Raw genomic sequence first — 17,708 nt, 5'->3', positions numbered from 1 at the left:
TGCAGCGTGCGCAACAAATTTTGGTTTCTTTTTTTTTTCCGTAACTTACCTGCAATCGGCCGTATGCCGCATTTTGCAACCCCCCCGTGCCCCTCCTCTGCCCCACGTCACCGCCCCGGTAACACGCCCTATACGGGCCGTCGCTGGTTACGCTCCTGGGTAGAAGCATGAAAGCCAGGAATTACAAAATGAGGAATGGCACAGCAAGGGACATGTGTGTCAAAGAATCTGCAACCACAGGGCCATCAGGAGGGCTGCAGATGTGAAAAAGGAATTCTATAACAAGAACAGCAGCATGGGCTGCAGCATCGACACACCCAAGAACACCAGAAGCAGGAGCAGTACCAGCTGCTGCTCCGGAGAAACTAGTGCTTTTCTTCCATCCTGCTCCTGCTGCCTCTTTTCCACCTCTTTCAGCCTCCCCTGCAGTTTTGCTGTTTTTTGCTAGTTTTGCTTCGTAGGAGCTGCCACTGCTGTTCCTCGTCATGCAGGCGCACTGTTCATGTTGTTGACACTCCATATCTTGTTCTCCTACTGTCCCGGGTGGCACGTGCCCCTCTACCTTTTGAACTCTTTTCTCCAGACGATCTCCATCCTATCTCTCATCCTGACGCTCCTGCAGCCCCGTCTCCTGTATTTTCTGGCCCCGCCCCTTTCCCCGTAGCCCACACGCTTTTAGTTCACGCCTCCTCCGAATCTTTTGCTTAGCTAGGCGTCTCTCTGGTTCTGCGTCTCCGCCCAACAAGACCTCAACCGTGGGAAAGACGCGCAGCCTTCCGCCACGCCCTCTGGATCCAGCCCCGCCCCTTGGAGCGAGACGCCGGCCCCAGTGCCGCGCACTATAAGAGCCGCAGAGCCGCCTGCTGCCCTCCATCAGCCCCTGAGGAGCAGCGCGATGGTCAGCCCTGGAGCTGCAGCAAGATGCTGGATGGACACCTCCTGCAGGGCTGGCTAGCACTGGCCCTTCTGGCCCTGGCCTGTATAGGGCCCACGGCTGCTTACTTCGGGTAGGTCTGCGAGGAACCATGAAACAGCACCCACAAATCTATATTAACTTTTGCTGGATGTGCAACTTTTTTTAAAAGAGCATTAACCCCTTGAAATATATACATGTTTTTGTCTTTGTTTTGTGGATTTTTTTTCGGTTCTTGACAACTGTTCCAGCCGCTTACCATGTTTGACAATGACAAACCAGAACAAGTGGCCCCCAAGTGCAGGAGCATGCATGGTCGCTGGTGCCACGAGACAGGACGTGTCAGGGGTCCCGCGGACGGGTCTTCCTCAGGGGGTCTTGTAGCGCCCCATCAACCCTTAATCCTTCAAGCACTTTTTAATGGAAGTCTCAAGTCATCCCGAATCACGTGTGAATACTTCCTCAAATTCTGTGTTTCCTCGGCATTGCGGGTCCTAATCTCCAAATTGAAAATGATATGAATGAAAAGAAAAGAACTGAGGAATATGGGAACCCCCCCTCCTCCCCCCCTCTCCCCCCCACATGGGAAACTCTTAGGCGCTTGTGCAGGCGGTGCCCTCTTGGGAGCAGGCACTATGTTATTAAGTTGGCAGGTCCCGGGAGACCAGTGCCACAGGGCACCAACCACTTGCGGGGTCTGATACCCAAACTTGGAAAGCAGCTTCAGATAATCTAGGTCTCCCTCCCCCCCCCCCCCCCCTATGAATAGTTCCCTCGGTTCTGCTGTCGCCCTCATACACTTTCTGGGTGTTTCTTTAAAAACTGTCCTTCGTGGTTCACGTATGCCTACTGTCCCACCCGTTCCCCTACTATGTCCACGTCCAGGTTGTGTGCAGTGCCTTTCATTCACTGTCTCACCCAATTGATATTGTGCCCGCCCTGCGCGTGCCACAACTTTATTTGCCTTCCTTCACAATGCAGAATAACTTGGACACGTTTTTGAGATGAACCTTGGCCTTCAAACGGCATTTTTTTTTAGCATAGCCTGCCTGTTCAGTTATTTGTCTGTCGATTTGCTGATCCGTTCACATGTGCTCTCTCTTCCTGCTTGCAGTTCGAGTAATCCAACTCGGGGTTGCTGCGCTTTTTTCATCAACCGCAACTGAGATTTGTGATTTTCTGCTGCAGGTTAGGAATGTGTAATAAGGGGGATTCTCGTATGCCAGATTGTCTGGCTCTCTGTGGACTTGGCTCGATTTCAAATGCGCACCATATTCACTTGGCCTCTGTGTAGTTTCTGTAACCTCGCTTGGATTCATCACTTTTGTTCGCTGGTGGAGGCTTTCCCTGTTGTGTTTTATTGCCAGGGCGTGTGCGCGTGGATATTCAGGCATGTCTGTTTCTCTTTTCCCAGACGCTAAAGGCTCTCTTTTCTGTGCTGCAGGAGGGTGGTGCTTCCAGGCGCTGCAGATGTAACTCTTAGAATAAGTGTGCAGATATGTGTAGTGGTGCTGTTTTTTGGGGGGTCGGGGGGATTTTTCTTTGATGCATTATTTTTATTATATGCCCTGTTGCATGAAATGTTTTGAATTTACTTCATTTTTTTAAGGAAGAGATGATGATTTTTTTTTTTTGGGGGGGGGGTATTGTTTCCTCATTACAAATCACACATGCTTTTTGAATTTCACTACATAGCAACACCCAGGTTGTATACTGTGTTACACCAACTTTTGTTTTTAATCTGTGTAATAGACAGCGCCGAAGAGAGATGATTGTGCTGCATGAATGAAATGTGTTCAATAATTCTGAATCTGTGCATAAAAGCCGATTTTTTAAGTCGAATGACACTTGAGATTAGAAAGTAGTTGTCGAAAATTTCTCTTGTACTTAGCTTTACTTTTGCTGGCATTTTGTTGAATTGAAATATGGCGTGTTTGTTTTTTCCCTCGCTACGTCGTCTCTCAGTACAGTTTATTTAAGGTTTGTAACGCGCAGGGTTGCTTCTCCCCCTCTGGTTTCCCAGATTCCCCTGCCTTGTGGTTCTGTGGTTTTTGGAGGGGCCCTCTCGTTTCCTTTCTTTCCCTTGGAATAGTGTCAACATTTCAGGGCAGATAAGAGTGACGTGCATTACTTTTCCACTTGCTTCGCCTTTCTCATTCAATGTAGCTTTCTTTTGCACTCAAGGAGAAACTTTGTATCGGTAGATAACACTTTCTTGCCTTCCTCCTGCTTCACCTGTCAGCTGTACACCAAATGCAAAAAAAAGAATAAAAATAATGCATTGGTGCAGTTTGAGCGCTCACCCAGCAGGGGGGTGTATTAACTCATTAATGAGAAACGCTGAAGTTAGGATTCCTGCAGGTGTATCCTGTTCTCAAAGAAAATAAAATACTGTCGTGGGAATTTTTGTGTTTTTCTTCTTTTTTTTCCGATTTCATGTTTCAAAAACGTTATCAGAGGGCGTTCCTTTCTCTAAATAGGCACCAGTTAAACCACAACACTAAAGAGGCTCGCCCCCTTTAAATGTGTTTTGCGATTTATGTTCATTGAAGGCCTTCCAGATTTTGCTAGGTTTTTTGGGTGTATTTGGGGAGGAAATGTGAACGCTTGCTAAAGGATGCCGCCGTTCTGTGCGTACACTTACAGGTCACCTCGCTCTAACATGGTGTGCAGCAAACTGGCCCATCGGGAAATTGACTCGACCGGTGGCTCAGAACGGCGGTGAGACTTGCCTGAGGCGTGGCTACCGTTGGTGTAGCAGGTGCAGTGGCACCGGGGCTCAGAGGCCCGAGGGCCCATTCAACCCAGATACTTGCCGTATTTTACTGCCATTAACACCAGTCAAAGGCGCGTGTTTCCTTCCTTGCTCCCGGGCCCATGAAGTCCCTGCTACGCTGTTGGGGCTGGGCTAGAGTCAGTCACGTGTCTCGAGGGCCTCTTACCGCCCTCTAATGAAAGTTTACTTCAAATTCCGCGGCAGTCCTGGGTGCTTCTGAGCATGGACCGACGCCGAAGGAAGCGCACTGGTGCCACGAATGGCTATTTCTACAATTCTCAAAATGTGTGACGTCAGTGGATGTGGTTTGCCCGCTGAACTATAGGTTTTGGCTCTCGTAGAGTTCAGCTCGTGGCAATCACTTTTTTTTGGAGGGGGGGCGGATGAATGCTGTCGTCAAATTCTGGGCAGCCCGCCGAGCATTGCTGTTTTATCACACACAGAAGACGTTTTGAGTTGACTCCTGTGGAACCCAGTGTCACTCTGTAATGATTTCCTTGGTGCCCTGAAACGCTCTGCTCTGCTCGCGAGCCCGATTTCTTTTTTCAACGGCCGCGTTTAATGTGGTCCCAAGTTCCGTATGGGGCCATGCCAGCATTGTCATATTTGTGTTTGAGTTTCTTAGTAGTAGCTAGTAGTTTAAGGTTTAGAATCAACATGTTGTACGGGTGGGGAGGGGTTGCACTCCGTGAAATCTCATGGCGTTGTGGGTCGGTCCACACCCCTGCATTCTGCTTTCGTGGCCGGGTGACTTTGAAGTCAGTTGTTTTGTTTATTCGCATACTTTTTGCTATTTACTTCGAATTGCAAGTTGATATGTCTAAGAATTGTGGCATTGCCTGTGCTTCTGGGGAAGGGTAGGTCTTTGACAGCTTAGCGCCCTGGGCGGAAAGAACTATGGCGCCTTCCCTGTTGCTGGTGCATACCAAGAGACAGCCTGGAGCCCCGTTTGTGTTAGAGGTCAGTTCCTGGCTGACTACATAAGTGTGGCTGGCCTCTGAACACACACATAGCCATGCACCTCTCCTGACTCACCTGAATCATTCCGAGAATAGGTTCTAACGCTGGTGGCAACTTGTTAGGGGGCGGGGGGTAATAGTGTGTGGTAGCAGGGTGTAAGAGGGGGCTGGGAGGGCAAACAAGAAGGCTGATGGGGTGTTAAAACAGCACCTGTACCAGGCTACACAACCGAGTGAAAGCACAGGGGCCAGGAAGTCGTCTGTATGGTCTCAATGCAGTCCGCTCTTTACGCCCCTCTGGGGATTGTCGCCCTGGGCACAGCCCATTGCCGCCCAGGGCCCACCCTGCCCGCCCTTGCCAAGCGCCGGCCCTATTCTGGGGGAATCTCCGCACCTTCTCGTGCCTGCTAATGTTGCTCAGTGGGTTGATAGCGTGTTACGGAGGCGAACTTATGAACTCGAACATCGTGTATGCTTGAGTGCCATTGTAATTTAGCCCATCACCACCTGATGGCGCACCCTAGTTGCACATCTAAGGATCCATTTTTTTCAATTCATTCTGCACATAGTTCAAAGAACAAATGATCGTCAATTCGGCACCATTATTCATATTATTATTGCTGTCTAAGCTGTTTTGAGACCAGTTAAGAATTTCAGCCCCATGTCACCTTCGAGGATGCCCTGGTGGCCGATGTACCCCTTTCTCTGTTTGATTAAAATACATCATTCAGGGATTCCCCCACGTGCTTGAAGTCTCTAATAGAAGTCCTTCGATGAGCTTTCCTGCCAAGTATAGAGCCAAAAAAAAGAGAGGAACACGCGTCTTTTTGTGAATTGTAGGTGATCCGTTTGAAGGCCACTCTGCAAGATATCCTGCTCTCTGTAGACTTATTAGTCCCGAACTGAGACGCTTCCTACGTAATTACGTCATTCATCCACCTGACCTTCATGTCAAAATGGAGTAAAGGTCTTATGAGCCTGTTGCTACCCACACCCCTGCTGTACCGCTGACCTCCATTAGCGGTAGCCCGAGGCATCAAAGTATACCCCAGGCTTATCCTGTGGTACCTCTGGCACCAGTACTAGATGGATTTGTGGGGGTTGGTCCTGGCAGAGGGGTGGGTGGCCCATTTGGGGTTGAGTGGATAACAGCCAACCTAGGCAATATTTTTAACAAACTCTACCCCCACAGGAACTGAAAAGGGGCAATTGTGATAATGCAACTGGTCTGGCTTTCTTAATTTGTCACAGACTGCTTTTTTAGGTACAATTGGACGTAAGGGCAGCTGCTGCATACATTTATGTGAATCTAGCAAGCTTTAGGTTACAATATTGTTAAATTAACTCTAGGGTTAATGTGCTTGGTTGTGGGCGCTATGTACTCTCAGGTGGGAGTCATCATAACATAGCTCAGAGGCTCAGTGCGCCTGTAGCAGAGCATGGCACCTAAATGTAAGTCACGGAGTAGTATTTTATGTAAGATACTACAGTGGTTTAATGTTTCTGTCACAGATGTCCTTGTGTTACTTGCAGATCGCAAGTCCCATTCCTTGTAAAATAAAATAACTCAGTTAAGCACCTGCTTTAAACAGCTCTACATAACCTGGAATGCAAAAGTTTGAAATTTTGTAGGTTTAAACCTAGATTTAAGCTTTCAGCATTCAAAGCTTGTTGAACTGGAATATATAATAGGGAGGAATATACACTTATCACTGGTGCCAAAAGATGAGTTTTCCGTATATGCTATAAAAATGATTATTATTGGTGCACTTACACTTACAGAAAGAGATACCTGGTACATATCTTACGGAGACAAGAGCCAGAGAAAGTCAAAAACACCTTCAAATCTTTGCCTATCTCTTAGCAACTTGGGCACATACATGGTATGCAATGTCTTTGTGTTAGCTGATTGGCTTCCAGGACACCCTTTAGACAAAATTAATTACATTCCCTATGATATGAGGGGATCATGCAGGACGCTGCATACGGCGCCTGCGCGGCACTTCGAAGGGGCAGGGCCAGAAGGCAGTCCGGTTCAAGAATAGCTGCTGGAGCTGGAATCCCCTCTGTATTCCAGCACTGCCCGGCCCTTACTTTCCTTGATGTCAGTGTCAACAAGGCAATGTTAGAAGCAGACATAAGCCTGGTGTTACTTTTGGTAGCCGGGGTATTTTGGCGAATTGACATCCATGCACCACTCAACAAGTTCTGAACTTTCTAGAAATATTCAGGCCTTGTTGTAATAATGAGTGTTTAGCTCAGGGCATGGACTCAAAGTGTTATACACCATTACTTCTGATCGGTAAAAGACATCATCAAGTGGGAATGCTGTTTTTTCATATCTGGCAAAAATAACGAATTTTAAGAACATGTTGAGCCTCGGCTACGGATGCCTGGCTACTGAAGGGCCTTACTACTACTGCTTAGCTGGTGTGGACGCCTGAGTGCAAATTGTAGTTGCTAACAGATGGGATCTGCAGAAGGATGGACTGCCTATTTCAAACTTCTAAAACCAATAAAAGGAATATGATTGACTGAACTGTACATAAACCTATGAATAAAGTTCTGCCACACTGTCATATTACCTGCGATGAAACCAAACTACTGAGGCAGTATTACCAGAATAGTAGATGGATAGATGGAGATAGATAGATGGATAGATAGATAGATAGATAGATAGATAGATAGATAGATAGATAGATAGATAGACTTTTATCTGATTGCTTTAATCCCCATCGAAGGGGGTCATGATTCAGATCTGATGGTGTTTCCACTTCTTGTGCAGGTGGATTGAATTTTGTGCCCATTTTGTCCAGGGCCTCTTTTTTGAGATTGCAAGTAGAAAAGTAGTGAAAGATTAGTGACTTTTCCTTTCATTGTCATACTGGTTCAACACGCTCCACTGTATTCCATAAAGAAACCAGCAAATGAGTTTTCAGATAGTGGTAAACATTGACAATAATATCTGGATGTGGTCAGCTAGGTAGATGTGACTGTCTTGGACAGAGAATCTAAATAAACAAACACAAAATCACCTTATAGCTGTGATCTAACATTATTGCTTTGTGGCAATTGAACATTAAAACCTGAGCAGAAGGTGTGAAATACGTGCAGGGTGATAAAATGTCACTATACAAGAATACGTGTGCGCAAGTTGAAATAGGCGAAGCGCGCCGCACAAGGACTCCAGCAATGCATGGTTAGTTTTTCCGCGAATGATTCCACAGAGTGACTACCATGAAAGGATCCCCTTCCTATATACAGTGAACAATGACTTTGTTGCTTATTTTAGTGGTAAAGCCTGTCTGATTTCCTTCAGGGTGGGCATTTTCAGGGCAGCGCATACGGTTTATCATTGGCATGACAAAGATGAAATAATCAGGAAACGCTAAATGTACACAAACTGCTCCATGCTTTCACTTATGACGTGCGAGGCCTCAGAATGCACATGTCCATTTTGTTGCAGAATTTAGGGTTAATTTGTTTCGAAAGCCTTCCAGTTTTGACATACAATGGAACAGAGGCATCATTATTTGCAGAGGACAACACCGTTTGTTTCAACAGCGAAACATGAATGTTTACTTGAAGTCAGCAAACCTATCCGTTTTCAAAATGCGATTTATGATGCCATAATGTGTTTAAAGTGCCCATGGAGGAGGTCTTCTGTTGTAGCTAAATTGCTGGTTTGGTTCCAGGAGACCTGGGGTTGTACCCTGGCTTGAATCTTGGTTTTCCTACTTGATCGGATACTGTGACCAAAAGCTATGACTCAATGAAAAAAAAATCTCTGCTTCTTAATTCACGTGAAATGAATATATGCCATTTGTACAGTTCAGTTTTTAAGAAAATGTATTCCTTAGGCAAGGATCATATTAACTGCAACAGCTAGGGAAGTCCGTGCTTGCTTCCTCAATGTGCATTTACCCTTTGGAGTAAGGTAGCGTTTGGGGACTCCTGAGAAGTACATTTTATGGATGACAGTGCAGGTTTTAGGTCTTGCCTACTATACAGCGCAATTTGTCTGGCTACAAAAATACCTATTGCCAGCTTGCAGCAGGCATAGGACACAACCATTGCTTTCCATTGGTTGGCTCTATTGCCACTCTCATTTGCTTGCTTTGTATTGGAAAGTTTGTCTGGGCCTTCCTTCTTCTTCTTGTATTTGCCTATCCCCTAAAGTATAACTTCATTGCATGTGTCCTTCCACAGCTTACTTTTTAGGGGCTAATATTTTTTTGGCTAAGCACTCCATGAGAGTTCTTGTATTGTCCACCTGTCGACCTTGTGTACTTCTCTTCCCCCTCCGCCATGCTTTGTTTTGCTGTCACTCAGCCGTGTGATTCTTTCCCGTCCCCTGTTTTACCGACCCTCATGTGGTTGTCCCTGCTGCACTGCTTACTCGCTCGTGTGCTTCTCATTCAAGGGACTCATGTCTCGGTGACGAAAGCCGAGAGTGTAGGGTTCACTGAAGTTCAGATTGAGGATAATTAAAGTGCAGAATCAGCAGAGTGTCATAAGTGCAGGGAACCCAGTCTGCACCACAAGATCACGTCAAATAATGCTGCATAATACGTGAATAACAGTAGCATTTGCACCTGACAGTCCCAACTAAGTCTGGGCTTCATGTTGAGCCCCAATCAGGGGAACCTGGTCTTGAGTTGCTTGTGTTCTGGCTCAGAGAGGACCTGGCTTGGCAGTTCGGGCTGGGATGTTCGTATTACAACAGGGTCAAGCTAGTGGCGTAACACAGGCCCCCGCAGCCCCTGCTGTGCGGGTGGGGGCCCAAGCTCCAAACGGCCCACTCAGCATATTACTCTGGCCGGAGAGCTCATGATTGAGTCTGGAGGGGGCCGCAACAAGTGCCTTGCAGGGAGGCCCCCGCAAGTTTCGTTACTGCAGTGGGTCAAGCCTTACTAGCATATGGCTGGATCTAATTTGAGGTGGCATGGTGGGCAAGAGAACGATGGGTGGGATGCTACCCGAGCGATTGCCAGTAGTTAGACTTATCGCAAGCATCATCCCATCACCTTTAGTTTTTTCGATGTAGCTTGCTGCCTGAGTGTAAATCGCTTCAACGTCTTGTCCGAGAGAGTAATCGGTATAAAATTCTGCAATCAGCAGGACTGAAAAACAAACAGAAACACATTTAAAAAGCTTTCATTGGCTATCAGTGCAGATGGAAATCTCATTCAAGATTTTACGTCTGACAAGATCTGACAAGAAAATTCCTCCTTATAGAAATGTAATTCTTTCACCCAACCCACCCACTCTTCTCTGCTAGCAGCAACTTTAGAGGACACCCTCAAAGCCAGATGCATGTGACGGGGGCTGGAGGCTCTGCAGCTGCTTCATCTGTTTTTGAACATCCTGCCCTGGGACAACCAGACGTTTCCCCCCACCAGTCTCTTTCCCCTTGTCCCTGTATGCTACCTACCAAATGCCTGATCATGAAGATGATATGTTCTCAATGCCCGGGCCAGGGTCAGCCATTGGTACCATGAGGGCTCCAGTGTCTGGTCATGTAAATCCTGTTACTTACTGTAAGGGCTGCCCTCTTCCTGCATGCCATCTATTTTACCTCTTTGAGAAGTGCCTAGAAGTAGTTGACTTTTTTAGCACACATTATACAAAACAATTAGTAACACTATTATGAATGACCGAGTGTGTGTCTGGAGTGGACTCTAACGACCCAACATTTTCCAACAAGTCACTGCCACTTGCTGTAAAAATAGTGCTTTTGTGAAAGCTGGGTCTATTGGATAATTTTAGTTTTTCAACGTAAACAAAATGTATTAACACTTTTTAAATACCTTTTTAAATGTTTTAAAAATATTAATTCCAAATTAGCTATTTTTTTATATTAGAACTCCTCTTTCTCTTAATGTTGCAATGCACGCGCACTTTATCTTTGCAAGAATCATGTGTGCAAATTGTGCTGTGATACCTTTTTATGTGCTTTTATTGCTATAAAGGCCGAAATAAAGAATTTTTTAATTGAATTGAATTGAAAAAGGAAGAAGTTTGCAGTGTTGTTAGAATATTAACATTTTTCACCCTCATTTGAACTAAAGATGACATTTTGAATTATTCTGATGGATGCACTGACCATGCCTGCCATGTCTGTGGTCACAAACTAAAGGATGCATCAAAAGTCCATTGATCAATGCATGGAGCATGATGGAACCATGGTCCTTTGCAATCTTGCCATACACTGTCTTTCTTCCCACACCAGTGTACAGGGGGCCCAACCATCACTGTTTTCCAGCATTGATCCCCCATGCCATTCTTCTGGGGCGTCATAATTGTGAGTGCCTCACATATGCACATCTTCATCACATCTATATCTCATACATCTATAAGAAAGAGCAAAGTTGCAAAGGTTTTTTTTGCAACCTTCACAAAGGTCTATGGATAGCTTTGCAAAGTTTTTGGTTTTGCTGGACTTTTCTGAGGCGTCTCCTATCATGAATCACAGATCCTTCCTACACTCAACAATGGTAATAAATAGCATATTAATTACTTTTTGTAAATCTCTAAAATGCTCTAAATCTGTGAAAGAGGAAGGAAACTGGGTATACTTTTGAGGGGGGTGAGGCAGTTTTTTATGTGTTATTTTATAAATGTAAATTATGTTTGCCCATGTAAATAATCAGAAATGTGGCTCTTCACTTCAGAATTCATAGACTGGGGTAACTAAACTTGAGGGGGGAACCCTGAAAAGTACGTGGAGGGGACCCCTGCGGACTAAATTGGGAGCTCTCCTGCCAGAGTACTGTGCTGAGGGGGTCCCCTGGAGCTTGGGGCCACCCCCCCGCACTGCGGGGCCTTTGGGAGCCTGAGCTACACCACTGGTATACAGGTCCTAATGCCTCTATATTTTTGGGGAATTCCTCTCCCTCAAAAAAAAAGAGTGTGGCTAGTAATGCAGATCGACTTCAATACCCGTGACTCCCAGTAGCCGTGGGTACCAGAACACGACTCAATCTAAGTATGATATCACACCTGTGCTAAATCTTGGTGCAATTCTTGAACTGATTGCATGTGGCAGAAGATGGCTCCCAATCCTGCGAGGCTAGAATGGTGGTCTTACACCCAGCAGTAGCGGTTGAAATGTAATTAGCTATATTTTCAGGAAACATTTGCTAAAAACCAGCTTAATTTGCCCCAGTACCCTGTGAGGCATCACTTGATTGCATTCAATAATTTTTCAAAGTATTGTTTAAGAGCAAAATTAGGACTTATCATTCAAGCTTGACTCAAGCCTGGCTCAGAGGGCGAGACAACAAAAAGTAGTCAGGTGTGTCTTCTCAAGTTTGTGGGGTAATGGTTTAACTGTAAGATGCATGTGAACTTCTAAACCATCCATGTATGTCACGGTATATACATTCATCCATCAATTTATAAGCAGTTCATTGAGAAGGTTGGCAGTGTGTCTTGGAAGAAGTCAACCAGAGAACAACTGCATATGTATGTTGTGTTTTGATGGTTGCGCCTGTCTGAGAAGACGGCAACTTCCTTCAACCGGAAAGTGATTCAGGGGCGTGAGTGGCCCTTTTCGTTTAAGACTTCGACCGGGGATTTCCACCGTGTAAGTGGGTAGCGCCTTCCCTCTGGCAGCACGCAGTTGACCTTTTCGGTAAGTCTTCTTTCGTTTGGCTTCTTTCATGGTCTTGGCAGTAGATTTCTTGTCTTAACATTGCTCTTGCCAGACTGGGAATCGTTCCAAAGTTGGGCGTTACGTGGTCTATCATGGTACCTTGTAGATGGTAAGATACTACTTTATTCTGCATGAACAATTGGCTTTGCCAACAGTGACCCAGGCCTGCCAACTTTAACATTATTTTCACTGCGATTCTACATGGAGCGAGGGGGTGGTGCCTTGGAGTGGACGGAGCCACGGAGAGGTGGCATGGTTTTCAACACGCAGACTGTGGCACCTACTGTAATCGCTCAGAACCTCCCACCGCCTCCTCTCCAGAACGAGCTCCTTTGGAGCTGTTTCCTTTGTCAAGGACAGTTTTAGAAGCCTACATGAATTTCTGCAGTGGAGAGCCAGCACGTCCGAGCTGGAATCCTACGGGCAGTGGTTAATTTGTAAAAAAATAAGTGCTGTGTTTCTGGTCAAGAGGCAGCTTGCATCAGCCTATTTCTCCTGTTAAGGACGCCTAAAACAGAACCAACTACTAACCATGAAAGTGGGGAGAGGGTGCGGCGTAATGGGCAGAGCTGCCGACTTCGGGAGGGGGAACCAGGTTTGAGCCTTGGTGTCAACTCAACATCCTGTGATTCTAGGGAAATCACTTAATCTCCCCATGTCTACCATAAATGAATGTGTCCTTAGCTGTTGTTTATGAGAAGAACAGGTGTTGGCGATTAGGTGCTGGTGATGAGCACCGGAAACCACTGGCACAAAGTAAGCACTGCCTTTGACAGGCAATGGTTTCCAGCTGACCCTACGTTTCACCAGGTGATCGTGCCTTCCAGTGGGTGGCCTTGTGATGAGAGCTGAATTCATGTGTCACAGGGGTGGGGAGGGGGCACCGTGTGACGTGGCAGGTCTGGTGACCTCTGATATTTCAATTATTTGTGTTGTCGATCTCTGGACCTGGCTTGGTCTTATCCCTTAAAACAACAGAACCCCACTAATCACTGCGAAGATGCCGCTGCACAGACAATTTATTCGGTTTCGTCCTCGCACAGACCACGTGACCATACAGTAGCGCGAAAACCCGGCTTCCGTAATTTGCACTAATAACTGTGTGGCTTATCCAGCACTTAGGCGATATTGCTGGGGCAGGCAACTGTTTTCTTTTGGCGGGGTTTCGCGGAGCAGCGAGCTGCATGCAGCAGCCTATTAGCTAAACAGATGTCACCAGAGCAGACATAATTTAACTCGTCGGGTCGACAGCGAGACAGACTAGGTAATCGAGACAGCTGGAGAGCATTCCCATTTTGTGTGTGTGTGTTCGTGTGTGAGTGTGCGTGTGCGGGGAGGAGAAGCAGGTGAGGGATGACGTTTTTCTCCGATATGCGTCTCTAACTTTAATCCAGTGTGCGGCGAGACTGCCCCCTTCCCTGTAACAAGTGTGTCCGCTGCAGTTATGCGGCGAGCAGGACATTTCTGACGGTATTCGTCATATGGGTACGTGTGTGGGGGATTGGCTCCTGCAGGGTGGCAAAGCCTCTTTTCTCATAGAAAAATATACATTTTGGTCCAAGGCCATAGATTGCATCATGAGACCTACAGTTTTTTTTTTCAAATGCATTTTCCTGCGGTGAGCGAAGCTTGGAAGTGTGATGTGCGAATGGCGAAAGTGGGAGCAAAAATAACATGTGCTTCGGAAAGGTGGGGAAGCGTTATCTGAGTGGTTCTGATGTAAAAGCTTGGGTGGGTAGGGGACGCGGGGTTCCTACGGGACTCTTGATGGAGGCTGCCGGCATTTTACCGTGTCAGAAGGAAATCATATCCCTTTTGGGCCATGACTGGTAACGCTGTTATCCAGCAGCATTGCGCACCCTCGTCTCTAAGTAGCACTGTTCATAATGGCGCGTGCGGTTCACTGCCCTTTCAATATGTTTTGGTAACCGTGGCAAATGATAGTCAGGGCCTCTGGATTTATGTGGCACGGAGTCGATCACATTATGCTGCTGCGGTGACTAAATTATGCGGCAAGGAAATGCAAATTATGCAGCTTAATTGGGCTCATTTCCTGACAGTGTTAATTCATTGTTTTGTCCTTTTTACACATGGTAGCACTGTCTATGAAAATATGTAACGTTATCAGTGCCATTTTAATGCCAAATACAGCAATATGCAGCTGAAAGATGACCAAACCTTGCAGACGGTCTTCCACTGCACAGGGACACGCATTTCCATGTATTTAGTAACTTTTGATCAGTTTGAGCTACAAACACAATTTTTTTAAATCTGGAGATTATGCAGCAGATGATGGATTATGTGGCAAATATGTCAAATGCATAATTATGTGGAATACGACGCTGCTGCAGAATCACTTAATTCAATTGGCCCTGATGATAGTTATCTGGTGCACTATTTACTGCACTATCACACATTTTCTCACTGTGTTGTTAGCTTTTCTAGTTACCCCGGAGTACCTTCCTGTTTGTACAGTTTTAGTAAATGTGGCCATATCAGGTACCTCATAATGTCTGTGTAGGTTGGAGCTGTAAAACAACGCATTGTTAAAGTTGTCTGGAGGTTGAGATGTGAATTAGATTATGTTGTCAAGTGTGGAGCAAGGGGCCTCCAAGTTCTAATGGCAAATCCATTTGACTAGACTGTGTGATCCCAAGCAGATATCTCATCTCCCACAGGTGAGCCGCAGCAGCCGGCACAGGTAAGTGCGGTGGGGCGGGACAGGGCATAGTGGGGGGAAGTCGACAGACAATGGAATAGTTATTATTTATTTAATTATACCTATTCCGTCGTCTGTCGACTCCCTACCCCGCCGCGCCTCACTGTGCCGGCCGCCACTGCAGGTGAGGGCTGCAAGATGGCAGCATTTGAACCACTTCCTGGTTTCTTTTTACACCCTTTCTCTCATAGTTTTCACTTACAATCCACACTAATTTTCTAATTCTGGTTAAACATGTATAAAACGTGTTTTGCTTCTGTGCGCTTTGACAATGCAGAGCTTTCAGCAGAAGAGGTCTTTGCATTTATTTTCCCAATCAATAGCACATATTTAATAAACAAACATCTCAGATGAGTGCATGTGCTTCTGACAGCAGAGCTTGGAAACACAGAGGCAAAATTACTTTCCTGTGTTTCTGAGCTTTGCTGTCGGCAGCCCATGCATAAACTCAGATATATGTTGGCCCAGAATAACTAAGGCATTGTGTCGATGCTGGTGTGATGTAAAACAATGTATGCAATTTACAACCAGTGTAAAAGGTGTTGTGCTCAAGAAAGGTGCACTTTTCACAGCACAAAAAATGCTTTCGCTGTTTTGCGTCAAGGTAGCATCACTGGAGTGCACCAGTGTAAGCCCCTATAGATTTTGACACAAAGTTCGATCTACTAAAAACTAACAGCTATTTGAAGTAGGCACAAAGAAGGAGAATTGTGTTAATTCCAGAAAAAACACATTGCGTATGTGCCGCAGTACATAGCACACATCTAGTACCTGAGACCTTCAGATTTTGTGCGTGCATAGGAGTCTGTACTGGAATGGTATGCTTCCAATTCAGATTCTATGCCAGGCAGCACTTGCTCACCTATGTGACAGTGTGCAAGATTTCTGCCACACAAGGCAGTCTTGCCTGAGTGACAGAACTGGGTATAACACCAGCAGCAGGTCAGACTTTGCAGATATGGTGCTGCGTTGTATTTTCTCCCTTGCACAACGCAGTGCAGTAAATTTGGATGCTCATCTGCATTGTGTGGAAACGTAGTAAATCGGAGCCTTCAAGTTAACGTATGTAGGGGCATATTTACAAGCCCCTTATGGTGCCGGTGCATTACTTTTCATGACGTCCGGCGGCGCATCTTGCTGCCCCATACTTACAAGGACACAAAAAGCCACCCTGCATGGCTTTTCCTGTTCTTCTAAATATGGCCCATTGCACGCAGCACTTTGCGTGATAGGGGTGTTCCATGAGTGTAGCTATGGGTGTTCCCACTCAACACCCCTGGAACCTGACACATCCCCAGATTGACAAGAAATGGTAAAGCTGGGTATGTGTCAGAATGCTACAGCTCCTCAGGGGAGGCATAGGGAGGTGCAATGAGGAGAAATGTTTTCATTTATCCTAGTTTTTTTCTCTTTCTATGCGTGCTGAAGAACAAAGAGGATATTACCTCTTGTGATTGTTTTGTGCAGGAAGGTATCCCTTCCTGAACAAAAATAATCTCCCCGCAACGCAGGCACCTTTGCACCATGGTGCAAGGGTGAATATGTCAGCGCACGGCAGCCAACTTTGCACCAGCGCAGGGGGGAGCACAGAGATCCGTCATATTATTGTAGATATGACGCATCCCTGTGCTTTGTAAGTGACTCAGTGCGCCACAGCACAATGGCTTGCGCCACCGTGCAGAGTCACTTTATTGTAAATCAGGCCGGTACTGTGGATAGAAAAAAAATGCTAAATGCCCTTCTGCACCGATTCATAGTAAAGAACAGAATTATGATTTGATCACTAACCATTCACTAGTTTGGGCAGATGCTGCCAATGGGAATGCAGGAGGCAAGTTGTAATAACTCTTATAATCAAGCAACACGTATTGGATTTCATAATCAGGTGTTCATGCTTGTGCTGGGTCTATTCACCATTCTACTGGCAAGTTAAGTCAACGAGTTATTATGTGCTTGCTGCTTCCATCTGCTGTGATATACCATTTTTGAGTTGAAATCCTGGAAAAGACAACAGAGTCATTCATCCTTCTGAGGCTGATACATTGAATCTCATTAAACTGGCAAGCAGTAATACTGTAATGTTTATAATGCTGTTATAAACAGAAACAAATCTTGTATGAAGCATTTATCTATAAAAAAATCCTTTTTTGCTCACTGGTCACAGCCACCCAAGCATCCAGAACTGTTGGATAATGGAAGCGAATAGAGATGTGCTCCTTGCAGGGGCCTAGATGGGAAAGGTTTCTGTGCGCTTCACTGAATCCCCCATGAAGTATGTGACACCCGGTCAAGTCCTTATAAGACCTTCCTTTGTGCAGTGGACGATGCGGGTAAAGTCAATGAAAGCAAGACCTAATCTTGGATCCGTTGTGATTGCTGATAAGGTCAATGATTAACTTGGTAGAGGGGCACCACCGTGAAGTGTGCCTGCACTTCCCATACACATAGGGCCATAGGGAGGCTTAATCATTAAGAGACCTGTGCCTTATCTCGCACTCATCGGGCGGCAGCTCTAGAGAAGTCCATTCAGTGGCGGAGAATTGACCCCGTTTGTCTGGGTGGCGTGTCTCCTAGCTGTGTGAGGGGCTGCCACCCAACTCAGAAAATTAAGCTGATGATTGCGGTGCCCATATAACGCTGCCACCCTCCTTACCACCCACCTTCCCAAAAAGGTCATCCCTTCT

The 17,708-nt window shown here is 46.0% G+C and overlaps 1 protein-coding gene across 1 annotated transcript in view; it reads left to right on the top strand.

The window, feature by feature from the left end:
- Positions 1-878: 878 nt before the first annotated feature.
- The window catches only part of WNT9A (Wnt family member 9A), a 209,544-nt gene continuing 192,714 nt past the window's right edge, over positions 879-17,708 (top strand). The window contains exon 1 of the mRNA XM_085628761.1: positions 879-1,007. Within this exon, the coding sequence (XP_085484887.1) occupies positions 922-1,007 (86 nt within the window). The 5' untranslated portion in view covers positions 879-921. The remainder of the gene's footprint in view (positions 1,008-17,708) is intronic.

Source organism: Triturus cristatus, chromosome 10, assembly GCF_964204655.1.
Source record: "Triturus cristatus chromosome 10, aTriCri1.1, whole genome shotgun sequence".
NCBI lineage: Eukaryota > Metazoa > Chordata > Amphibia > Caudata > Salamandridae > Triturus > Triturus cristatus.
Note: the sequence above shows the minus strand (reverse complement) of the source record. Positions and strands in the feature narration are given on the sequence as shown.